At 52.8% G+C, this 23,274-nt stretch overlaps 7 protein-coding genes across 7 annotated transcripts; 2 read left to right on the top strand and 5 right to left on the bottom strand.

The window, feature by feature from the left end:
* Positions 1-3: 3 nt before the first annotated feature.
* Positions 4-5,160, bottom strand: C7974DRAFT_83530 (ABC-2 type transporter-domain-containing protein). Its single transcript, XM_046147348.1, has 3 exons — positions 1,026-5,160; positions 606-913; positions 4-556 (listed from the first exon to the last, which is right to left on the bottom strand). Exons 1-3 carry the CDS (start codon positions 4,971-4,973, stop codon positions 121-123), a joined length of 4,692 nt encoding a protein of 1,563 aa, XP_045991559.1. The 5' UTR covers positions 4,974-5,160; the 3' UTR covers positions 4-120.
* A 447-nt stretch (positions 5,161-5,607) lies between these two features.
* On the bottom strand, positions 5,608-7,828 carry C7974DRAFT_406132 (glycerol-3-phosphate dehydrogenase-like protein). The gene is made up of 2 exons (XM_046143119.1): positions 7,339-7,828; positions 5,608-7,257 (listed from the first exon to the last, which is right to left on the bottom strand). Exons 1-2 carry the CDS (start codon positions 7,395-7,397, stop codon positions 6,084-6,086), a joined length of 1,233 nt encoding a protein of 410 aa, XP_045991558.1. The 5' UTR covers positions 7,398-7,828; the 3' UTR covers positions 5,608-6,083.
* A 214-nt stretch (positions 7,829-8,042) lies between these two features.
* C7974DRAFT_83229 (uncharacterized protein) lies at positions 8,043-9,317 on the bottom strand. The gene is made up of 3 exons (XM_046147344.1): positions 9,235-9,317; positions 8,851-9,112; positions 8,043-8,799 (listed from the first exon to the last, which is right to left on the bottom strand). The coding sequence occupies exons 2-3, from the start codon at positions 9,058-9,060 to the stop codon at positions 8,374-8,376; spliced, it is 636 nt and encodes a 211-aa protein (XP_045991557.1). The 5' UTR covers positions 9,061-9,112; positions 9,235-9,317; the 3' UTR covers positions 8,043-8,373.
* On the bottom strand, positions 9,098-10,449 carry C7974DRAFT_83405 (uncharacterized protein). Its single transcript, XM_046147345.1, has one exon. It carries the CDS (start codon positions 10,155-10,157, stop codon positions 9,453-9,455), a length of 705 nt encoding a protein of 234 aa, XP_045991556.1. The 5' UTR covers positions 10,158-10,449; the 3' UTR covers positions 9,098-9,452.
* Positions 10,450-12,435: 1,986 nt separating this feature from the next.
* Positions 12,436-16,375, bottom strand: C7974DRAFT_83505 (male sterility protein-domain-containing protein). The gene is made up of 3 exons (XM_046147347.1): positions 16,224-16,375; positions 14,875-16,169; positions 12,436-14,821 (listed from the first exon to the last, which is right to left on the bottom strand). The coding sequence occupies exons 2-3, from the start codon at positions 16,084-16,086 to the stop codon at positions 12,839-12,841; spliced, it is 3,195 nt and encodes a 1,064-aa protein (XP_045991555.1). The 5' UTR covers positions 16,087-16,169; positions 16,224-16,375; the 3' UTR covers positions 12,436-12,838.
* A 1,945-nt stretch (positions 16,376-18,320) lies between these two features.
* On the top strand, positions 18,321-20,372 carry C7974DRAFT_445485 (major facilitator superfamily domain-containing protein; the record flags this gene model as incomplete). Its single annotated transcript, XM_046145550.1, has 4 exons — positions 18,321-18,620; positions 18,668-19,048; positions 19,122-19,554; positions 19,600-20,372. 4 exons carry the CDS (start codon positions 18,321-18,323, stop codon positions 20,241-20,243), a joined length of 1,758 nt encoding a protein of 585 aa, XP_045991554.1. The 3' UTR covers positions 20,244-20,372.
* A 332-nt stretch (positions 20,373-20,704) lies between these two features.
* Positions 20,705-23,207, top strand: C7974DRAFT_406110 (uncharacterized protein). Its single transcript, XM_046143118.1, has 2 exons — positions 20,705-21,212; positions 21,294-23,207. Exons 1-2 carry the CDS (start codon positions 21,027-21,029, stop codon positions 22,977-22,979), a joined length of 1,872 nt encoding a protein of 623 aa, XP_045991553.1. The 5' UTR covers positions 20,705-21,026; the 3' UTR covers positions 22,980-23,207.
* Positions 23,208-23,274: the final 67 nt, after the last annotated feature.

Genomic DNA, 23,274 nt, shown 5'->3' with positions numbered 1-23,274 from the left:
CATGGGTGAATCCGACGCATGGTATATGGCTATGCATCGCTAAAAACAGTTGCTGACTTCTGGGACGAAAACTCTGAACATATAGAGCCACTTCTCTCACGGCTTCCTGTCCTTGAACACCTAAGCCTTGCTCTCCCCTGTCTTCTTCTTTCCCTTCGCCTTGAGCTTGTCTACAACTTTGCCCATTACACCGAAAAGCTTCCCGAACCCAAAGCTCCATCCCTTGATCCTCACACTCCATACGAAGAAATATACGAGTGCCCAGTTGCTAATGCAGAAGGCAAGAAAGATACCAAAGTTTCTCCACTTTTGGCTGGCCTGGATGTTGAGTGTGGCGAGATAATCGTTTCCGGTTGTGTAAGGACAGTACATGCAACCACTTGTGGCTTCAGGGTTCAAAAGATAGCCAGGGGCTTGCTGCAAGAAGTCGCTGGCATAGCTGGAGCAGCTTTGACCGGGTGGTGCGTCAAACTGGGCTGTCTCCTGCGAAGCACATTCAATTGGAATGCCATCGAGTGTTGCTGCAAGAACGCCACCAATCCAATAGGTTGCGGGGCTGAGGGTACGTTAGCTTGGTATACAGTATAGCACTCAGGAATACATACTTAACCCAGTACATCCAATACTTCCAGAAGACTGGAAGCATGGAATAAGGCCGAACCACACCGTTGAACAGACCGAACATGACGAAGAAGAAAGGTAGTACGTTGCTGATAACGGTGAATGAAGGCGCGAAAGCGCAAATCCACTGTCCCCAGCTGCTAACGAAGAGCCAGTAGAGCAACGTCATGAGGAAAACGTAGCCAGATGTGGAGCTATCAGTAGGCAGGCCGGTAGGAAAGTACCATATAACCCAGTAAAGAAGCGCACCAATGATGGCGCTAGGAACTTCGCAAACAACTTGTGCGGTGACCTGGAATACTGTTAGTCGTTGCAAGCCTTCAACATCACGGGGATTGCTAATGAGGATACGCTGCTCGTACTTGATACAAACAGACCTCAACCCTGGGGGCAGAGATACTTACAAATGCAAACCACCCATAGATTCTGGACGGAAGTTCACGTGCCTTCCACAACTCCATGTTCTGGTAAAACTTGGGCACCACAGCATTCACGATCGTGGGTGGAATCATAACGATTAAGAACGAGGTGAACATCCTGTTTTGCATGTCGGCGATGGTGTTGCCGAGTTGCCAGAATGTGAAGCCGTTGAAAATCCCAATGAGTACAGCAGTGAAGAGCTTTCCGTAGACGTAGGATGGATCGCGCCACTGCTGAAGAAAGGTACGCTTGGTGAGCATGGTAGTCTGTAGCCAGACAGATGCAGCGAACTCAGACTCCTCCTCAGTATCTTCATTGGCGGAAGCCTTCTGAATGCGCTCAGTCTTGATGTGTTCGATCTCCCTTAGAACCTCCTTGGCATTATCAGACTCCAGCCACTCTTTGTTCCAATTGATACGGGTGCCGTCTTTGCGCTTGACTGGCTTGGCTGCGGTTTCAAGAATGAATTCCGCAACGTTCTTACTTGGAGGGCACTGTACGCCACGATCGCCGAAGTATTTGATGACATCCTTGCCGTTCTCTCCGACTGGGCCGAAGTAAAAGGTGTTACCGCCAGGATTGAGTGCCAGGATCATGTCGAATTGCTGGATGAGAACACTACTGGGCTGATGAATGGTACAGACAATTGCTTGACCCGCAGCAGCCAACTTCTTTAGGAAAGTGACGATCGAGTACGCAGAGTTGCTGTCGAGTCCGCTGGTAGGCTCATCCAAGAAGAGGAGGAGCGAAGGCTTTGCTGCAAGTTCAACACCGATGGTGACGCGCTTTTTCTGCTCGACACCGAGGCTGGCAACAAGAGCATCCTGAACATCTTGCAACTCAAGCAGATCGATGATTTTGTCGACATAGTCAATCTTTTCCTTGTGCGGAACGTTCTTGTCTTGTCGTAAGACGGCAGAAAATTCAAGTGCCTCACGAATGGTCGCAGTGCCATCATGAAGATCCATCTGTTCGCAGAAACCTGTTCCACGCTGGAACGATTTTCCAAGACCTTTGCCATCGACGAACATTTCACCAGACACAACGCCCGTGGTCTGGCGCTGCGACAGTGTGTTCAACAAAGTGGACTTTCCAGCGCCGGAGGCGCCAACAAGGGCGATCATTACACCAGGCTTTGCATAACCGTTGACCTTGTTGAGAAGCTTACGTTCGCCCCCTTGATATGGTACGGTATATTCGACGTCCTTCCATGTGAACACACTTTCGCTGCTCGAGATGGAGGCAAGTGCTTCCTCCTCGTCTTTTGTGCCCTCGCTGGAGGTGTTACCACTGGAGTCACCAGCAGTGACCTTCTCCTCATCAATCGGTCCGTCTTTGATAGCATTCTTTGCGCGCTTTGACTTTTTGAAGACCAGAGCTCCGCCACCGCCCTTGGCAAAAGAGAGAAATTCGGTCGCCCAGACAGTGACAATCAAATAGAGAACCGTGAATGCAATGACCACGCCAAAATTTCGCCAGAGGTGAGACCGCGTATACTCGAATGAAGTTTGCAAGTACGAGGATCCACTGACGGTATTCGCATTTGGCTGAGCACCGGTCAAGCTGCAGCCTTGATACGCCGGATCGACTCCAGGGCCTTGAGGGACAAGCTGAGATGGCGCGCATTCCATAATCCGGTCTGCAAATTCGTTGGACAGAACCGCCTCGAAGGAATATGCGATGGGATTGACGTGGAATAGCCAGCCGAACCAAATATATTTAGAAAGCAGCAGCGGCTTAGGAATAACGTATCCGGTAAAAACGATCAGGAGGTTCAGCGCAAGACCAGAAAATCTCACCGCGTCGTCGATCGATGGTGACATTGCCGCGAACATTCGGTAGAGCGATGTGATACACATGGTAGTGGTGTAGATGAAGAGGAAGTAGATCCAGAACTTTCCAGCTTCAACATCAAGTCCAGTCATGAAGTACATGATGATCGAAAAGGGAATGACTTGAACCAAAATGAGCGGGAAGTCTTGCAGCACTCGAGCCAGAGTAACAGCACTGGGTCGATAGAATGCGTAGTCTTTGTGCCGTTTGACGACATGCCGACCGGAGACCGCCTTCATCAGCTCAGAAAGCTGAAGCCAGCCAAGGAAAAGAATGGAGAAGAAGGCCGAACCACCTCGGGTAAAAGCACCAGAGGTATCCAAAGATTGCCCATAGAATAGAGAGCCGACAATCAATCCGTTGGAGATGATGATGAAGAATTTGGTATATAGCGTTGTCTTGTCGCCCCATGTGAGCCAAAATTCACGCTTCGTACACGCCAGGACTTGTCTAACGAACGAGACGGTGAAGGGCGAGTCCTTCGACTTCAGTTTGCTGTTGCTCTTGCTCTCTGCAACAGCGCCCTCAAACTCCTTCGCGTCGACGTAGTCACTTCTCTTGAGTTCTTCCTCGTACTGTGCAATATCCTTTTGAATCTTCTCGTACGCCGCTGATTGCCTGAATGCCCTTTCAAGGTCCTCAGGAGTCTTTGGCGCGCTGTTCTCATACCCTTCACGGAACTTCCGTTCAGTGGGATCAGTAACTGCAGTGAGGAAGTCGGCAGTAGTCTGCCGCTCTGGGCAGTAGAAACCAAGATCAAGAAAGTACTGTTTGGCTTCCTTTGCAGGGCCTTCGTAGATGCAACGGCCTTGGTCGATAACCATTACCTTATCCATTTGCTCGTAGATGCCCTCTCCAGCCTGGTATAGGGTGACAAATGTCGTCCGGTTGCTCAGGTCGGTCATGATACGAAGTGACTTTGCGTAGTCGAGCGCGGTCGACGCATCTAAACCTCTTGTCGAGTTGTCCCACAGCACAACAGTGGACTTCGCAGCCAAAGTTTCTGCAATCGACACACGCTTTCGTTCTCCACCAGACACTCCGCGAACGAACGCATCTCCGACCGGTGTGTACTTCGTGTGCGAGATACCGAACATCTTTAGAAGAGCGTCAAGAATGATCGGAATATCCTCCTTCCTATTCTTTTTTGTCTTATTGGTCAATGCGAATGTAAGGGTCTGCCAAACATTGAGGTTGGCAAAGTGGACATCGTCCTCCTCATTGTAGTTGACTTCACCACGGAACTGCTTCGCCTGCTTTGACGCCTCGATACCACCGTAATGTACGTCGCCTTCAACTGCAGCGTAAGTCTCTCGGTTGTTTGCAATCGCTTTTAGGAACGTTGAGCACCCAGATCCTGGCCGTCCTAGGACAAGCATCATCTGTCCATCCTTGAGCACACCTGAGAAGTCGTTGATAAGTGTGCGAGTCTGCTGATGCCGATTAAGTCGTAGGGCGGGGACAAAACGTGTAATCAGGTGGTAAAGATCAGGCCCGAAGGTGCCTAGGATCGCGTCGGGAACAGTCTTCACGAATGTAGCTGTTGAACCAACTCCCTTCACGTTTAGGTGCTTCCAAACCACGCCAACCTTCTTCGCTGATCTGCCATCCTTCCTCTTCTCAAAGTATCCTTCCTTCATGAAGTTCCCAAGCTCGAAATCGTCCTCTTTCTCAGCTGCCACAGCAGCATCCGCCGTCTCTTCGTCTTCGGCAGCCGTCGAATCGCTGGTATGTGTTTGTGAAATGCGAGATGCCTCACGAGACACGCTACGACGAGTGCTCTTTCTGCTGATAGTACGCATAAGGCCATCTTGGTCTCGCTCCGAGCGAGCGGCCTGCGATCTTGTGCGGGATAGGCTGGTGAGTTCTCTTCGAAGAGCATCAATATCCGCCGCTGCGGTAGCAGGGTCGAATCTGCCCGCATCAGGTTCTCCCCAGGTGCCCGTCCTGCCAACACCGCTGGGGCTGCTGCTATTGCTGCTATCGTCTCCGTTGACGACTCTTTCTTGTCCATTTTCAATGTACTCGCTGTCGTTGTGCCATGGATTCCTCCTGGGATCCTGATCGCGAGGATCTTGAAGACCGGAACCCCATAGCATTCTTGCGATTTAATTCGTCCTTTGTTTAATTGATGGACGTAGGCAAGAGCGATTGAGCTCGGCGACTAGCTAGGTATATGAAAGCTGACACACGAGCGGAAGTGGTTACGCAACAGAAGGGAGCGCGAGAAGAAATTAAAGTAATGGTGAAGTGAGACCGAATTTCCCCTTCTCTGGAAGACAAATCTACAGTAAAGGCGAGGAAACGGCCTTAACGCCGGGCCCGTAGCCATGCTCTATCGTCATACCTTATGCCCACTCAGCTACTAAGCCCACTACCCGCGTCTAAGTCCACGCCACGCGAATTCTCGCACTTTAGGCGCTTTGTTGGAATTGATATTACCAATCACTAGTGCCTAACATGTTGGCCACTGCTAAAGGAGGTTCTGTGCCTGCATATCGCGACCGGAATATGAATTCCTGTGCCTGCATACAAATCGTGACCGGAATATGGATTCCTTGGTGGGACCCTGAGTCATGTAGTGGACTGTAACGGCGATAACTGACCTGTTGGCGGCGATCGTCCCGCACAATCTGGCGGTGACCCCAATCCGTTCATTGGGTAGATCTGACATGCATTTCTAAGCGGTGTTTACGGGCGCAACTTAGCTCTGACAAGGAAACTCATTTGACTGGCAGCTATGCGCACAATTGCATGACGCTCAAATGTGTTTGACGAAGACTGTCTGCTTTGCATTCAGCACCCTTGGACGCATCAGACATCTGCGTCGTTGCCCATGCCCTCAAAGCTTGTGCGACTACTGTAATCACGGAGATATGATCATACTAGTGTGTCAGCATGTTGCATTTGTGTCAACGCCGGAATTTCGCAGCCTAAATGATAAAATCCCATCTGGGCTACTCAACAGTGCTCGGTCGCATAGGCATACATACCTACTTGACTCAGGGAGTCACGTGCACTTATATTGTGCAAGCAGCATTCGTACCGATGATGTGGAACTTAACGTCAGATCTCTGCATTGAAACGTGCTTGCTCCGCTAAGAACCATGACTGTGGGTGCGTTGAAATCTATAGTGGGTATTGCTTAGAAATGTGTCCACATGCAGGCGAATCCATCGGATTGCTCCACCTCGGAACACGTCGCAGGCTCAATGCTTTGGTTCAATGAGCTCAGGGATGTCTTCTGGCTTCGCCTTACCCTCCAAGATTTTGAAGACTGCAGTGAACAACGGGAAATCTGCCTCCTTGCCCTGCGACCTCAAGAATTGGTTCACCTCGATGGCAGTGCTGGTACCTTGCAGCTTCTGGCCATTGAGTTCCTTCTCCTCAATGGCACCAATAGACTCCCCGCGCTCAACGGCCATCTTTGCGCAGCGGAAGTTGCGACCGCCTGAGCAAGATGTGATGACATCAGCCACACCACAGCTTTCTTCGGTGAAAGTGCTAGTGCGAGCACTCTCTCCAAAGAAGGTCTTGCCAAACTTGACCATCTCGAGGATTCCTACACGCATGACAGCTGCCTTGGCATTGTCACCCCAGCCCAAACCGTCCACGAAACCAGCCGCGAGGGCAATGATGTTTTTCAGCGCTCCGCCGAGCGACACGCCAGCAACATCGTTTACCAAATGTACATGAAAGTAAGGGCGATGAAAGAGCTTGCGAATATTCTCATGCGAAAGCGGGGGATACTCGGAAGGTACAGGGGTCAGTTCGGCAGATCGTTTGCCAGGCTCAATCTCTGGATTGATCAGGTTGACTTGCGAAGAGCTTGGTGACCCGCTTGGTGTAGGATGACGGGAGTCCATCGGTGGCGGGTCATATGCGACAGTGGTCTCGGAATACAGCTCTTTGGCAATCTCAGAAGCGATGTTTGCACCTGACAAAGCACCGCAGTAGATACCCAAGCCCTTTCCGATAGCCTCAGACATGAGTTGGATGCCCTTCTCGCTCACATCAACGCCCTTTGTACAGCAGATAGCTCGAGCATATGGCAGGATCTTGCCTGACAGCTGGGAGCATGTCCTAGCAATGAACTGATGGGGCAGCACGAAGACGAGCATCGTCGAGTCTTTGCAAGAGTCAGGTAGGTCGGGGTTTGCAATTACGTTCGGAGGCAGCGTGATGTTCGGCAGGTATTTGGCGTTCTCGTGGACTCTGTTGATGAGCTGCGAAAGCTTCTCAGGCTTGTCTGAGCCATCGTAGTGTCGCGAGGTCTTGGGAACCGTGTACTCTTCTTCGAATACCCACATCTGCACCTGCTCCTCGAACAGAGAAGGGTTGGCCTTGGTATTCTCGGCCACAAGTTTGGCCATTGTGGTGCCCCTGACGCATGTTAGCTCGCTGTTTTGACAGTCCGAGTCCACCAAGATGAAACTATCAGCAAAAATGTAGCATGTTACGTACCAGTTGCCAGAGCCTACAATGGTCACCTTGTGCTTGCGCTGAGCACCAAGAGTCGCCATGGTTCTATATAGTATGTCCTTTCTTTGTAGATGCTTTGTGTGCGTGTCGACGTCGGTCGGTGCTTTTTGCGTAAAGACAGGGCGGTGGCAGGCTTTGACGAAGCTTGCTGGTGAGCGCAGCGATGACGACAATGATCTCGGGGACTTGAGGAAAGCCAGCTTATATGTCTTGCAGGTCTGGATGCGAGCGTAAAGTCAGAAATGTGAACACCCAGCCCCACCCGTCTCAAGATTTCAGCTGCCACGCACCGACGAGCTTGCTACGTCTGGAAACGGAAAGATACCTCGAGCCTCGGCTGCCTGTGATACGGTAAGACCGAGGGCTGCGATAGACACGTCGGAGGGTCGCGGGAATAACGGGTTGAATTAATCAGAAGAAGAGTGTTGGAGACGAGATGGTGGAGCTCGCAGATCAAGATACCGAAGATTGTTGAACTGATGCAGCTCGTTCAACACCCTGGTTGCGAATCGTTATCGATTATGCACGCCGGGGCGAGCCAGCTGATCAACGCTGCAGGACGAACCTTGGAATTGACCAATAGCACTACACCGCTGTAAGGCTGGTCCAAACAGCAATTATGACAATTGCAGTGGTGATGCAGTGACAGCTCGCTTCCAAACTTGACGTCCTTGTTTATTGCAACGACACTTTGAGTATGTGCACCGCATGTACGAGCATCGCAACGGCAAGGTAGGTTGTAGTGCCTAGCAAGCTAGGCGGTGAAAGGCTGCATGTAACATGACTTCATAGCGCGTTTGAACAGCTAAAGATTTTGAAATTGGGTATTGCAGTTCGTGTATCCATCATAACATCGCATTAAGACTCTTCGACCTTCTGCTCCTTCGTATCATGCGCAAGTGAACATACAAGACCTTGCAACGTGACGCCAAGGTGCCTCTGTGAGACCTGTATCCTCCTCATTATTACCACCCAATAGGGACCCGCCCACTACCCTCACTAAGATGATGGACACTTCTACAAGGCAAGGCCGAAGATGGCAAGGAGACCACCAGCCAGCGCAGGTGTGCCAAAGGCGAAGTTGGCGACAGCAGCACCAGGAGAAGCGGCAGCGGTGCTGGAACCAGTGGCGGAAGTCTGGCTGCCAGAGGTACCGGTAGCTGTACTGCTGCCACTACCAGTACCGGTGGCAGTGGAAGAGGCAGTGGAAGATGAGTCGTCGGACTCGTCGATGGTGATGTTACCGCACTGGGAATCACGAGCGGACCTGCAGGCGAACTGCTCAGCACGGTTGCCCTCGCCGTTGTCGCCAATGGTGGCGTTGATGCAAGCGTCGAACCAGAAGTAGCACATCTGCGCGGGGACGGTCTGCTGGTAGGTCTTCATGAAGTCCTCGGAGATGTCAGTGCCGTTACGGCACGAGCAGCTATACTCGAGGGTGGACTACAAAACAGGTTAGCGATTGCCCAGAAAAGCGGTTGCATGTGGACTCACGGCCTCGCAGTTGTTGCCGTTGCTGGCAATCTCGCCCTGGCCACCGCAAAGGTCGACGCAGGTGTTCTCCTGGGCATCGCACCACGACTCCCTCTGGTTCTCGGGCACAAGGTTGACGGCGACCGAGCAGCAGGGAATGACGGTGGTATTCTGGGCAGCGGCGAAGCCAGCAAGAGCCGAGACGGCGACGATGACAGAAGAGTAGAGCATGGTGAAGTGGTGTATGGCGCAGAGAGTATCAATGCCTGCGAGCGAGCGAGGTCAGCGGGAGATCAACAATGATCAGCAGCGGAGAGAGGCCGCGCGGTGGAAAGGCACACTGCCAGCGCAATGCGTCGAGTGCACACGCGTCCGAGGCATACAATGTGGAGAAAGGCGACTTACTGTGGTGCGGGCTGGTTTCTGATGAGAAAGGCGGTTGCTGGGAGGCGGGTGTGCCGGCGAGCGAGGCAGTCTTAAATGATACGCGGCACAGACTAGGTTGCACTAGCTCCAATTCACCACTCATTGGAGTTTCCCATATGGAGAGATACGCTCGGACGTGCCAGCTTCCTTCCTCCGAGTTTGAGGAAATTGCTACCCACGGCTAATCTATCTGTTGCTCAAATTCGCACCTGCACGCAGTTACGCTGCCGCGCTGCCTTGAGGCCTGCAATGGCTGTTCCCTCGCCCTCTCGTGCAGAAGCCGTTTCAAAGGAATGGCCACCGTGCCCGTGCCGCACTGCCGCAACACTCAGTCGCACTAGGGGGGACACGGTTGGCTGTGCATTCCACCAGCCCACGCGCCAAGTGACGCACGCCGGCACAGAGCGCGCAGACAGCATCCTTCTTGCGACGGCGGGAAGCTGTTGCTTGGCCTGGGGCAAACATGCATCGGCGGCAGCCGTGTCGATGTGGTCGTGCTCAACAATCATTTCCATGGAAACCCCAACCGCTGACACTTCGGCTCTTCCAAGCGCGCCAAAGTGACTGTTCGGACAGGCATCTTGCAACGGGCCGGGCTCCACATCAGCCACAGCCTGCATCATTGCCGGCGTCACAGTGCTGACAGCCTTGCTTGTGCCCCATCTTTCTGCTTGCTGTCGCACAGTCTCAGACGGCATCCCTTGAGCGCACCGTTGTGCGCGCGACAATGGCCGGTTGGTCGATTTCATAAACACACCAGGCAAGGTCCCCCGCGAGTCCAACGCGTCGCTAAACAACAAAGCGTCAACAACTTCCTGTTTTTTCGAGCGCTGCTGCCCGATCCGGACAAGACCTTGCATAAAGCTCCACCCAGACCTCGGGCCGCACGGACGCGTTGGCATCGCGCGAACTCAACACCATCCGGAGACCTTGTGAACTTGACAAATTTGTCGCAAGTGACGCCCATGCCCCATTGAAGCGCTCGCCGCCAGTTGTTTCGCCACATGACATGCGACGCATCGCACGGCCAGTTTTTCCGGATTCGCGCCTCGTTCATGCCTGCGAGTGTGCGCGTTCCAAGTGTTTGCTGGTGGCTGGTGGCTGGTCTTGGTAGCCCCCGCGCAGGAAGTCGCACGTCTAAGCGTCGTACACCGTGCTTTGTTCCGCAAGGTCAATAGACCTTACCAGTCAGCGGTGGGGAGCCGTGTTACGAGCGGTCTTGGGCACTTGTCGAAGCTTTCGATCACCTTGTGTACAGATACAACTCAGTATCGCCTGATCAACTTGTGGCTAGTAAGTAGATGCGCGGCTGCTCGATACTGTACATGAACCGCGCTACTTCTGTTTTGCGATATTTCCACGTATACCTACTTACCACGTCTGATCTCGATGGTCTTAGAATCCTTGGTCTGATTGAACTAATGTCCGGCGGGGTCAAGGATCAGCAAAGTCTCGTTCTGTGGTCGCTGAACAACGATCCGTTTCGGCGACGTTGCGATCCAATCGGCTTCAAGGCGATAGCCGTGAGCTTGCTGTCTCAGAACTTGGTGGCGGGTCTGTACTTAGCGTCGTAAGCAGATTACGTGGATAACCGTGAAAGATGGACTTTACCTTCTAGCACCTGCAATCGTCTGCACAGGATGCCAGACGGCGCGGTGGCGGTCAAAGAAGCGGTGGGCTGCTTTCGGCTATGATGCGGTCGGCTTACGGGCGGGTTTGAAAGGAAATCGAGTGTCAAGTGTACATACATTATCTACGCTACGCTTTGGCAAGTTCATTCCATCACTAACATAAGTATGACAATGCATGTGTTATGTAATGTTACAGCCCTTACAAGTGCCTGAAAACGCATCATGAGAAATCATCATCATGGCAGACTTTCGCCCAACACTGTACAGCCGATATCATAAGCCTCAACCAACACGGATAGACGTTGTGAGAGAAATCACATGAAACTCTGCTAATTAAATACAATGACAATTCACTGTATTCCATGGGCGAGGAGGTGATGTTGGATCAAAATATCGAGCATGTTTGTTCTGTTTCTGATGGATGTTTACCGGACTCACTCTGACACTTTCTAATTGCTATGGCAGGTGTACACTCACTGTCTGAGGAACAGCGTTGCAAGACCTGTTTGGGTTTATGACGAGCCACAGTGTCGACCTCGCTGTGTTGCAGGGTAAACATGGCCTCAGCATGTCATGCTTCGAGGACTTTGTTGAGAAATACCCGTCGCTCGGAAAACCAGGCTATGGCTGACAACCCTCATGTAACCCATCTCTTTTGTGCACAAGTGGAGAGGAATGTAGCGAGGTATATTTCCTCGAAGAAGAGTAAGAGGCTCATGTCACCTTGGCACATGGACAAGAGATTTAGATGGGCATGAGTGCCATCTTGATCCACACTTGAATCCACTCGCGTCCTGTGCCAGAGATTTAGCTCGATAATGGGTTTGATGAGGTTGGGCGGGACACAGCTCGTCTTCCTTCCAATGTCTCGCGCCTTTCTCCCAAGATCTCGTGTCCACTTTCTTTATGCTAGGGAGACACTGCAATCCCCTGTCAAAGTTAACGTCCTGTCCCGCATCCAGTTCTGGTGTAATGTCGTTATCTACCTGCCGCCCTTCAACCCTCCTTCGGCTGCTCCTCCAGCTCCTCCAGCTCCTCCAGCTCCTCCAGCTCCTCCAGCTCCTCCAGCTCCTCCTGTGATCAAGACCATTGCTGATGCACACTGAAACAGTAACACAGCCTCACCCGCGTCCCACAGGTCAGAACTCCAACGCCCCGGCCTACTAGCATGGATAACTAATTCGGCGCGCTGTGAACTGCAACATACCTGCCTTACCCACGTCCCACACGCGGCGACTTCCCGCTCATTCGGCATTGACCACCGGCGATAGCTTGTGTACTATCGACAACAAACGAAGAAAGAGAGAGGAACACTTACAATCACATGGCATGGTGGCAGCGATGCATGTAGCCCTACAAAAGAAGATGAGCTACTTCCTTTGCTAACGGTGTCGGATCAGATCCTGCTCCGCCCTTGCCCCTTCACGAACGAAGGGGTTACAGGTGCCTCAGATAGACGTCAGGATTGCGGGGTGACGAATATCAACACTTTTGCACCTCATTCACTGGCGAAGACCTGGTATTCCAGAGAAGGACTCGAGACTGCGACCTGTGCCACATCACTGACGTTCGAGCGAGACTGATTCACTGTATCCGAGCAAGTGCGGTGAAATCGTGATTGATTACTTCCAGTTGAACACATATGCTCCAACTAGGGAAACATTATAATAAAACCACTGGCCCCTCTTGTCCGGTTTTGCGTTTTGCGAGATAGTCGGTTGGACCCAATTGGAGACTGTTGTGCATACGTGAAGATGTCGCTGAATGAAGGGCCCATCAACTAGTCTGCTCAAGGAAACGACAGCAATTTGTAATGTTCGGGTGGCCGACTAGCAAATTCAAGATTTGCTACTGCGTCCGTCTTTCGCCCGCCGTTAGCTCACACTCTTGAAAGTTGAATCACCGGTCAGCATTTGCGGTATGTGGACCCACCACCGACACATGCGTTTTGATTAGCGCACGTTCGCTTGCACCCACTCCCACACCCTCTGTAAGTAGGCCTCGTCAAGCGGCTTTATACCTCTTAACACCGGTATACACTCCTTGCTCTTCTCCATGGCGAAATATGGTCTCCTTGACGAAGTGTCTTGCGAACCGTCACCATACGCTTCCTTCCACAGACCTAGCAACTTCTTTGCTGAATGCTCAGTGTTACTTTCCTCCAACCGCTGCAGCCAGTTTTGCGGCGAGACGATCTCAAAGTCCGCCTTTTGCTTTAACCAGAGCAGCATATCGTGCCAAGTCGGCTGACGATGCGGATTCAAGACGTGATATACCGGTATCTCCGTCTGATTGCAGTTCTCCTTCCTTGTTGACTCTAGGAAAGCTTGTGCCGCAACATCAACAGGTAACCAATCGAGAACTTCATCGCTTAGATCAGGTAGACATTTGATAATGCTTGCAGTGCTCAACATCATTGGCCATGCCTCCTTGGTGTTCCATACCCCAGACTTCGAGTCTCCTGCAAGCTGCCCGACACGGACGACAGCAATCCGACCGCGAAGACTCGTCCGGCTATCAGCTTCAGCACAGATATGCTCTGCGACCCACTTTGACCTAGAGTAGCCAAGCGGAGATGCTGAAGAAGGGTCGTGTAGAAGCTTTTCGGGCCAGCCGCCGGACTGATCTACTTCACTGTTCATGACCGCGGCCGTGGACGAACAATAGGCGAAGCGTGGAGGGCTCGAACGTTGCGCACTCAACGCGAGATTGAGCAGGTTTCTGACACCTGCTATGTTGTCTTTGACAAAGCTTCGGAGCTTCAGGCGGAAATTCACCGTCCACGCCACGTGAATGATGCAGGTTGCTCTTTCCGCTAACTGATCATAGAGCAAATCGCTCAAGCCAAGGCGTTCGTCGCCGAGCTGCGCTGGTATCACCTTGACTTTTGCATCGGTTCTATCCGACACGAGCAGGTTCATCAAACCTCTTTGCTCGAGTGCCATATTCACTCGCTTTTTAGCCTCGTCTTCGTCTGCTCCTCTCACAAGGCAATACACAGTCTCAACTGACTCAGATCTCTGGAGCAAATCCAAGATGTGTGCTCCGAGAGCACCGGTGGCTCCAGTCAACACCACAACGTCCCGAGATCTGCTACTCCCCAACTGTCCATTTGTAGCAGGCTGTAGCGGACTATCTTCGAAAGAGCCATACTGTTTGACGAGGTCTAGCATGAGTTGTTCTTCATCTTCTTCGAAGACACCAGACTCTCCGTGTCTCTTTTGTAACACGTAATTCGTTAGGCGCTGGATTGAACCACAGTCCTCGATAACGCTCATCGGCAGTGGTTTATCGCAATCCGGTATCAGCCCTCTCAGTCGTGATCGTAGCTGCATACACGCAATGGAATCAACACCATACGAGAATAGATCCATATCATCCGTCAGTTCTGCGGACTGAGATGTAATGGTCTGTATCAGGCCTTTGAGGTGTTGCGGCAAGTCCTCATCAGATACGTCAGTCGATTGGGGCGAGTCTCGTTCTTCGTAAGCACGATTGATAGTGTTCTCAAACCTGGCCTCTGCCGCTCTACGGATAAGAGTTCCCTTACTGCTCTTCTCGAGTGGTTCTTGATACGGTAGAGGTACCAACATATCGTGAGGGATTCTGGCGTGGTCCTGGCTGTCGCGATTGAGCTTCTCTACAACAGGCTTGAGTACATCGAGTAGCTCAGGATCAGTCATTGTGCCGCCCTTCTCGGATCGGAGTAACAGTGCCCCTGGATAGGGCCGATTGGTACCAAATATCAGAACGTCGCCCAAGTAGGGTGATGTGGCAATGGCGTCCTCGAGTGGCGCAGGATCGAACTTTTTACCGGTGATGAGAGTTAGCTGGGAGTCGGCACGAGAGTTGTATATCCAAGCATCTGTGATTGAGGGATGTGGAGCGAATAGATCTGCGGTTGCGAATGATCCGTTTGAACGGTTTTGTTTGGCCTGGGCCTAATGTTAGTCGTTCTGTTGTTACTCGTTTCTTCAACATTCCATACCATATGAGGCCAACCCTGCTTGATTACAAGCTCGGCAAGGCCGTCTTCGCGCGACTCGAAGCTCAACAGCTTCTCTGGATTGTAATTCCGCAAGTACTGCCAGTCCTTGTCCGCTGAAAAGTCGCGAAAGGATGACATGATAAAGCCGCATTCAGCACTTCCAAACCGTGAGATGAGATTCACGCCGCTCTTTGCAAGGCGATCACCCACCTCCGCTGGCAACGCTGCGCCTCCAACACCGACGATGTCCATCTTTTGCAGATAAGTCAAACCGTGCTCGTCAGATTCCATCATTTGCAGCACATATGGCACTGATGAAAAATACTTCACGCCCGGATTCCCTTCAAAAGCTGCATGGGACTCTGCCACTTCCAGACTGCTGCAAATGTTTCTAGCTGTGATGGGTACATCCTTGCCTGGGAACAACCAGATCAGAGAATTGCTAGTCCATGCCCGGAACAAATCAGCAATTCCTCCATGGTAAAGAGGCGTTGTGGTGAACGTTGACTTCATTGGAGTTGTAGGTAGGTGAGGAAGGACGCCTAAGCCTGCTCGATGGGACTGTGGTATGGGCTTTGGTAAACCAGATGAGGTTCCAGAAGTGTGGTGTAGATAGGCAACCGCGGTCTCATCTAAAGTCGGCGTTTTGAAGCTGGTCTGCACTGCCTCACTGATGACCTCGTAGATATCTTCTCCTTCACGCAGAAGCAGTGGCCGTGAATCGAAACCAGCCGCATCTTCCTCTTTCGCCAAAGAAGAAGTTTGTTCTGCCCGCTCTGCGTGTGCGATATCATAGAACAAGGTAGATGCTTGACAAGACTTGTAAAGATGTAATATTGCGGCAGGCTGGCATTGAGGTGCAATCAGTAGTACTGAGTAACCTAGTCTCATCAATGCCAGCCACGTGAATAGGAATTCAGGCGAGCTGTGACAGAGTAGCGCTACTGTTTCTGGAGCTTCTGGAGCTCTGCCCAAAGCTTGCAGGTGTTTTTCTGCAAGCACGTTCACGCCTCGTGCGACATCCGCGAAAGTGAGGACCTTGTAGCTCCATTTATTCTGTTGTGGTCGGGGTACAGGAAATCCAACGGCTGAAATGTAGGGATTGTGTAGTGCTTGGTAATCTACAAATTGCCCAATCGTCGTGTAAGGGTTCGGCTGACGATTCAAGGTGGCGGCTTGACCAAGGGTGCAGACGAAGTAGTTGGTCTGCATGACGAAGAGAGGATAGGAACACTGGCGTCTGGTGTTCAAACCTCAGCAATCCGGGCCTCGTGATAGACTGACACGCAAAGGTACTGTTCTGCCGTTAGGCGATGTTCCAGCAAGGGGCTTAAGTCGTGACATCATACAGGACCGCTTTAGCGAGCAGTTGAGGTTTTGTATCGAATGTTTGACGCATGCACCTGAAATCAATGGTAACAAATCAAGAACTCGACTCTAGAGAGATTCAATGCTATCTGAAAGGCGACGTGATTCGAGAAGTACGTTGGTGCACGGGCCAACACGTAATCGTAGGACGTTGCGGCGCATGTGTAGGTAAAGCTCCAGTCGCAGAAGATCTCGAACGTACTTTGTACAGCAGCTGCTGGTGATCTTGCTCTAGACTTCAGTCTGTAACCCTTTACAACGTTGACGAATGTATGCATATCCACAACAGACCAGACTGAGACACACATACACACTTATTGTTGGATGACGTGGAATTCGTAAGATGTAGGTGCCATCTCTAGCAATCAGAAGTATCTACAATCAGATCTAGCGGATTTAACGTGCGTGTCCTCGGTTCGAAGGGATGATAATGCTCAGGTGCTGGACATCAAAAGCGGCCACACCAAGAGAGGTTACGGCGCGACACCCCTGTTTCCCGTTGTTGGTTTGGCGTACGCTGGGCCACTGATGTATACCCTGCAGTAATTGGTAGAATGTGATTAATCGCATGTGCTCTGTTTAAAAAGCATTTCAACAGGATCATTGATCCGTCGCGTCTGATGCTGCGTTTTGTTGGGCGGCGTAAGCCAACGGATGTAAGCCAAATATTCCACCACAGTAAAGTTAGGAAAACGTCAGAAAGCTCCATGAAATACCTTTTTGCCTACAACATAGATAATGCTTTAATAGGTTTCGGCTTTGGGCATTATGATAGTTGCAAGTTCTGTGCTAAAGTTGGTTATCTCAAAGGTCGCGTATCCAATATTCCCTGAATCGTGAGAGAAGGGTCCGCTGAGGTGTTGAACTGGGCATCGTTCATATTGGGCATCTTGTTGCGAACAGTCATTGACGCCTGCACAGAGAATCCTTCGCGTGCACTCGCGACGATGCCCATATTGCCATCATTAAGCATCGTTAAGGCCCCAAGGGACAGGCAGCAGCTACCTAATCGATGCACCTGCTGAGCAATTCTCTGCACCTGTGACGCGATGACCTCTCGGAACAGATGAAACCAGGCTGAAATGTCGGAGACGGACCATCTGTAGTGGCCGTCTCCGACATTTTCACGACGCGAAAACGGACCAAAACGCCAAGACTAAGCCACAAACTGCTCAGCCAACCTGCAGCCGATCACCCGCGCATAATCAGATTCTCAGGCATCCAAGCTGGTCATGTATCGGCGGACGAAATCTCAACACCATCCTTTCACCTGCTGAGAAGCTATCCTGCGGACCAAAACCATTGCCTGTTATGGCTGGTTCATGGTGATGGGGGTCACAGCTAATGCAATAATGGACCTATGGAGACATTTCAAGCTCTCTTGTGCTTGGCTCGCAAGTCTTGACCTAGACGAATGTATCCACTTTCCGAAAGGCCCACTCAAAAATAAACGAACCCGGGTCGACTCACGTTCGCGGAGTGCAGGCCGGAGATCTGGAGAGTCTGGAATTGTGGTCGGAGCGCAAGAACACCGCACAAAAGTCTTGGCTTGATAACTCTGGTTCAACGCCAGAATTTGACAATTCATAATACTCATGAAGTTCTTTTCGTGTGCTTGCTAGTCATAGGTTAATGGGATCAGTGGAACATGGCGACGTGCAGATGTGACCAATGCATGCGCTTGCTCATTGAGCTCGCGGTGTGAGACTGCGCAGTGAAAGCGTCCCAATGTTCGCAGAGTAGGGGACGAATATTCGACCGATTCTGCATACGAAAACAGGCAAGCGCAATCTTCAACCCCTTGAAGGGTGACCAGGCGCTTCGTGTCGCGCATCCCGACAAACAAAGGCGCCCTAATTTTACCGATGGGCCAACCTCTTGGTATTGCACCTTGACTACAACGTTAAGCCGCCCGCATGAATCATCGTGCCTCTTCCGCACCCTACTTATAACCCTTCCATCCCCAGGCTCCAAGTTCTTTCCTTAGGCTAAGAATCACGTCCTACTCAACAACTACACAGGATCCTTTCCTAGCGCGCACCCTCACATTGTTCATCACTGCCACACAGCCAGACCAGATGAGCGAGATACGCAACCAAACATTGCGGCCTGTCAGCATGGCCGACTCAGAAAAGACAGCTGCCCGTAGCGTGGGCGAGCTCGATAAGAAAGATATGGGTGTTGGCGAAAGCGGTCTGCCTTCTGCTGCGGCTTCTGTGCATGAGCAAATCGCCGGAGAGAAGCAGCCCGAGGTTAACGAAAAGCGAAACTCAAGAAGCAGCGACATTGAAGACGAAGACAACTTTGAATACCCCACCAAATGGAAGCTCGCTATCATCACATTAGCGCTATGCCTTTCAGTCTTCTGCATGGCTTTAGTGAGCTCAATCCATCCATATCAAGACGACAAAACTGACTGTTCTAGGACAACACCATCATCGCAACAGCCATTCCTCGCATCACTGATCAGTTCAAGGCTCTCAATGATGTTGGCTGGTATGGATCGTCTTACCTACTGACAACTTGTGCGACACAACTCCTTTACGGAAAATTTTACACCTACTACTCGATTAAATGGGTCTACATCAGCGCCTTGTTCATCTTCGAAGTCGGTTCCCTCATCTGCGGTGTTGCGCCGAACTCGACGACTCTGATTATTGGCCGCGCTATCGCTGGTGTAGGAGCTGCTGGTATTTTCAGTGGCGCCATTCTCATCATTGCAAGCACTGTCCCTCTGCGACAACGACCTGCCTACATGGGCTTGATCGGCGGCATGTACGGTATCGCGTCGGTCGCCGGACCTTTGGTAAGTGGAGATGCCCAGAAGCGTGGAGAAGTGGATCTTCGTACAAACCAAGCATTTGCTAACGAAACCCTAGATGGGCGGAGCCTTTACCGATCATCTGACTTGGCGTTGGTGCTTCTACATTAACCTGCCCCTCGGTGCAGTCACCGCCGCGTTTATTATCCCGTTCTTTACCATTGAACGTCGCGGCAAGAAGAATGAAGCCACCTTCAAGGAGCAGGTCAAGAAGTTCGACCTTGAAGGCACTGCGCTGTTCTTGCCTGCTATCATCTGTTTGCTGCTTGCTCTGCAGTGGGGTGGAAGCAAGTATGCATGGGGCAGTGGTCGCATTATTGCTCTCCTTGTCTTGTTCGTTGTGCTCATTGGTGGCTTCATCGCTATTCAATGGTGGAAGCAAGAGGATGCTACCGTGCCTCCTCGTGTATTCCTCAACCGTAACGTCTGGGGATCGGCCTTGTTTGGAGCTATGCTCGGCGCCTCCTTCTTCGTCATGGTCTACTTTCTTCGTAAGTCTTCTCACCAGGTCACCGAATGACAGCTAACAGAAGTAGCAATCTGGTTCCAAGCCGTGAAAGGGGTCTCCGCGACCAAGTCTGGCATCATGAACCTCCCAGCTATCCTCGGCCTTGTCATCATCTCCATGCTGGCTGGTGGTCTTGTCACCTACACCGGCTACTACACACCGTTTATGCTGCTCTCATCCGTTCTGATGGCTGTTGGAGCTGGTCTCCTAACGACGTTCGAGACAGATACAGGCGCAAGCGCATGGATAGGCTACCAGTTCATGTTTGGTGCTGGTGTCGGATTCGGGATGCAGCAAATTCTTATTGCGGTCCAGACGGTCCTCCCAGCAGACGACATTCCTATCGGCACTGCTACCATGATGTTCAGTCAGACTCTTGGTGGCGCACTCTTCATCTCGGTCGCCCAAAACGTGTTCACCAACCAACTCATCAAGAATCTCAACAGCGTGGTGCCCGAGCTCGACTCAAGCCTCGTCCTGGTTGTGGGTGCGACTGAGCTCAAGAACGCGATCGAACAACGCTTCCTTCCTGGCGTGCTCTCGGCCTACAACCTCGCCTTGACTCAGACATTCTACGTGTCGGTTGCTGCAGGCGCAGTGTCGATCATCGGCGCTGCTTTTGTGGAGTGGAAGAGCATGAAGGGCAAGAAGATCGAGATGGCGATGGCGTAAAGGACCAGCAAGAGGCAGCACCATTGCTGACTAGACTTGCATGTTACCTTCGTGTCGCTTGACGTCTTTGTATGATACCCATGTTTCACGACCAGCACCAACGAGCGGGCGCTGTGTGGTCCCCTGGACGCTTTCGTAGTTTTTTTGAATACATATTGTAATAGACAGAGATGGAAGCAGGTGGAGCTGTTGCTGGAGATACGGTAGACTAGAGCATCTTCTCTCAAGAGACAAACCCGATCTTGAACTCGTACCTCATGACCTCATTTGGTGAGATTTTCATGTGCAGATCAACAAGATTTCAATGCAGTTACGGCATGACGTATGCTGCCGTGCAAGATGCCGGGTTCCGTATTGAGAAGTGCGAATTGCACCGAAGGGGAAGAGCAGGCCTGGTCCGGTGGGCGTGTTGACGAATGAAACGGCCGTCGACTGGAACGGCAGGCAGCCTCTGACACGATCAAGCCTTTGCCTAGGCGACCATCGAAGCTTAGCACCGCCCACCCGTCCCGTGCCAGCCCTGAGGGCTCCGCCGGATGCGACGCGCGGGGCGCCTGCCAGCCGCATTCCCTCTACTGCGCCCCGTTCCCTGCGATCTTTTTCTCTGGCAGTACTGCGCCCATACTGCATCGCTCAACCGCACCCTCCCGCGCTCCGTCGTTGTGCGCCCACGCTCCGCAAACGATCCCTAGCGCCGACTGCGAGCTGCGCGCATCGACAGCCCCGAGTCCCGAGCGACGCCGCGCGCGCGAACGAGACGCAGCGCAACGAGACGCGCAGGCCATGGCCCAGGAGAAGGAGGACAGCGGCATGGCCGAGACACACCCGGGCCCGGCGACGGGCGCCCCGTCCGACGCCGCAGGGCCGGACGAGCCGGCCTTCGAGGCGCCCAAGCCGCAGAAGAGCAGCACCAGCGAGAGCCAGGGCCCCGAGGGGGGCTATGATGACACGCCTATCCCGCGCAGAGAGGTACGCAGTACGCAGTAGAGCGCCGCGCCCATGGGGGCCGCCGCCGCCCGCACGCTGAACGCACCGCTGAACGCACCACAGCCCGGGTACACGGTCAAGTTCACCTTCCACCGCGCCAACAACCTGCCGCTGGCCGACATCAACACCCTCTCCGCCGATCCCTTCATCCTCGCCGAGCTGATGACGGCCCTGCCTACCCGCCACAAGGAAGACCCGCCCTTGACCCTGCGCACCCGCACCGTGCGCCAGAACACCGACCCCGAGTGGAACCAGGAGTGGATCGTCGCCAACGTGCCCGCGAGCGGCTTCCGCCTCAAGTGCCGCATCTACGACGAGGATCCGGCCGACCACGACGACCGTCTGGGCAACGTCCACGTCGAGGTCGCCTCGGTCAACGAAAACTGGGCCGGCATCCACCAGCAGGTGTTCCCGCTGCGCAAGCGCATGGTCAGCAAGCGTGCCTTTGTGCTGCGTGCCGTCGCTGTCTGTATCCGCAAGGCTCAGCACATGACCGGCACCCTGACCGTCAGCGCCGAGGTCCTGGGCCGTACGCAGGACGAGCACGGTGGCCGCGTCTACACAATCGGGCCCCAGTTCTGGATACGCCACTACTCACCGCTGCTGGGCCGCCTGCTGGGCCAGAAGGAGCCCGACGAATCGGGCAGCGTGTCGCGCCGCACTGGCAAGACCAAGGCTGAGCGATACAACTTCCAATCCAACCAGCTGCAGCTGCGCGGCCCGGTCCCCGAGCACATGTACCACCGCTACGTCGTCTTCAAGCCCTTTGTCAAGAGCATGTTCACTGCCAAGGGCGTGCGCGGCTTTATCCTCTCCAAGGCCCTTCACCATCAGCACGCCCGCGTCTACAACTTCGACCACGCGACAGAATATAAGGAGTTCGCAGAGCCCTGCAAAGCCTTTACGCAGAAGTTCCTCGAACTTGTCCACTACGACCAAGGCGGGCGGATCTTTACGTACGTCCTGACCCTGGACGGACTCTTCCGCTTCACAGAAACCGGCAAGGAGTTCGGCATCGACATGCTGTCCAAACACACTATGCACAGTGATGTAGCAGCATATATTGCCTTCTCCGGCGAGTTCTTCGTTCGGCGCCTCAAGCATCCGAACAAATCTCCCGAGGACCCAAGCCAACAGTCACACCCTCCTCAGGACATGGATGACGGGCCTCCCAAACAGGAGCCCAAGACCGATCCTGGCTACTACGAACTCATCATCGATAACGACAGCGGCACATATCGTCCCAATGCCCAGCTACTCCCACAGCTGAAAACCTTCTTCGCCTCTAATTTCCCTGGCCTGCATATCCGAACCCTCGACTGCCAGGGCGATGCCGAGAAGATGGAGCAAATGAAGAACGAGCAGCGCGAGAAAAAGAAGAAAGAAGGCGACCAAGTAATCTACACCCAAGCATCGCGCTCATCGTCCATCTCGAGCTCCGACATCTCGGAGCTGGACCATCTAGAGCAGGCTGGCGAGTACCAGGAGGGCCATCTGCGGCACCAAGTCCAGGGCGTGGCTGGCGCAAAAGCCGGCGCGCTCAAGCACCACATGGCAGACTTCACGCCGAGCCAGAATCACGAGGGCTGGCGCGGCAAACACCACGATGTCGATCAGGATACGGAGGAGGTCCGGCGCCAGCGTCAGGAGAACGGCGATGCGAAGGAGAACGAGCAGACGGGCCGCAACGACGCGGAGAATGGCGCGCAGGTGCAGCCTGGCCAGACGGGCCAGACGGGGCAGTCATGACGACGCGATCGAGTGTGATGCGAGTTTTCCCTGCTTGTGTTTATGTTTCCTGCCCAGCATGCGCTTGTTCTCGTAGAGTTGAGCGGCATGGTATGTTCCCCCAATGGCAGAGCGGGGGCTGACCGGTTCCCGTGTCTGCAATTGGTTTGGTTTGGTTTGGTTTGGTTTTCCGCCGGAAAAAGCGTGGAGGGCAAGTAATCTGGACGCTCTCTGCTCGAGATACCCACCATGTACTAGTTCAAGATCTTCAGTAGTTAATTAATCATCTCACAGGCTCGAGCTGCTCGTTTGTGTG

This window comes from Boeremia exigua, assembly GCF_020726555.1.
Source record: "Boeremia exigua strain MPI-SDFR-AT-0100 chromosome Unknown C7974scaffold_15, whole genome shotgun sequence".
In the NCBI taxonomy this organism is placed as follows: Eukaryota; Fungi; Ascomycota; class Dothideomycetes; order Pleosporales; family Didymellaceae; genus Boeremia; species Boeremia exigua.
The sequence above is the reverse complement of the archived record's forward strand: the minus strand, read 5'-3'. Positions and strand labels throughout refer to the sequence as shown.

Bases quoted from the DNA above. Each gene is read 5' to 3' on its own strand.
- C7974DRAFT_83530 (XM_046147348.1), bottom strand. From the start codon at position 4,973: ATGCTATGGGGTTCCGGTCTTCAAGATCCTCGCGATCAGGATCCCAGG. The intron at 914-1,025 runs GTAAGTATCTCT...ACAGTATTCCAG, and splicing joins TCTATGGGTGGTTTGCATTT to GTCACCGCACAAGTTGTTTG. The intron at 557-605 runs GTATGTATTCCT...ACGTACCCTCAG, and splicing joins TATTGGATGTACTGGGTTAA to CCCCGCAACCTATTGGATTG.
- C7974DRAFT_83229 (XM_046147344.1), bottom strand. From the start codon at position 9,060: ATGCTCTACTCTTCTGTCATCGTCGCCGTCTCGGCTCTTGCTGGCTTC. The intron at 8,800-8,850 runs GTGAGTCCACAT...CCTGTTTTGTAG, and splicing joins ACGGCAACAACTGCGAGGCC to TCCACCCTCGAGTATAGCTG.
- C7974DRAFT_406110 (XM_046143118.1), top strand. From the start codon at position 21,027: ATGGCCCAGGAGAAGGAGGACAGCGGCATGGCCGAGACACACCCGGGC. The intron at 21,213-21,293 runs GTACGCAGTACG...AACGCACCACAG, and splicing joins CGCCTATCCCGCGCAGAGAG to CCCGGGTACACGGTCAAGTT.
- C7974DRAFT_83505 (XM_046147347.1), bottom strand. From the start codon at position 16,086: ATGCAGACCAACTACTTCGTCTGCACCCTTGGTCAAGCCGCCACCTTG. The intron at 14,822-14,874 runs GTATGGAATGTT...CATTAGGCCCAG, and splicing joins AGCAGGGTTGGCCTCATATG to GCCAAACAAAACCGTTCAAA.
- C7974DRAFT_406132 (XM_046143119.1), bottom strand. From the start codon at position 7,397: ATGGCGACTCTTGGTGCTCAGCGCAAGCACAAGGTGACCATTGTAGGC. The intron at 7,258-7,338 runs GTACGTAACATG...AACATGCGTCAG, and splicing joins ATTGTAGGCTCTGGCAACTG to GGGCACCACAATGGCCAAAC.
- C7974DRAFT_83405 (XM_046147345.1), bottom strand. From the start codon at position 10,157: ATGCCAACGCGTCCGTGCGGCCCGAGGTCTGGGTGGAGCTTTATGCAA.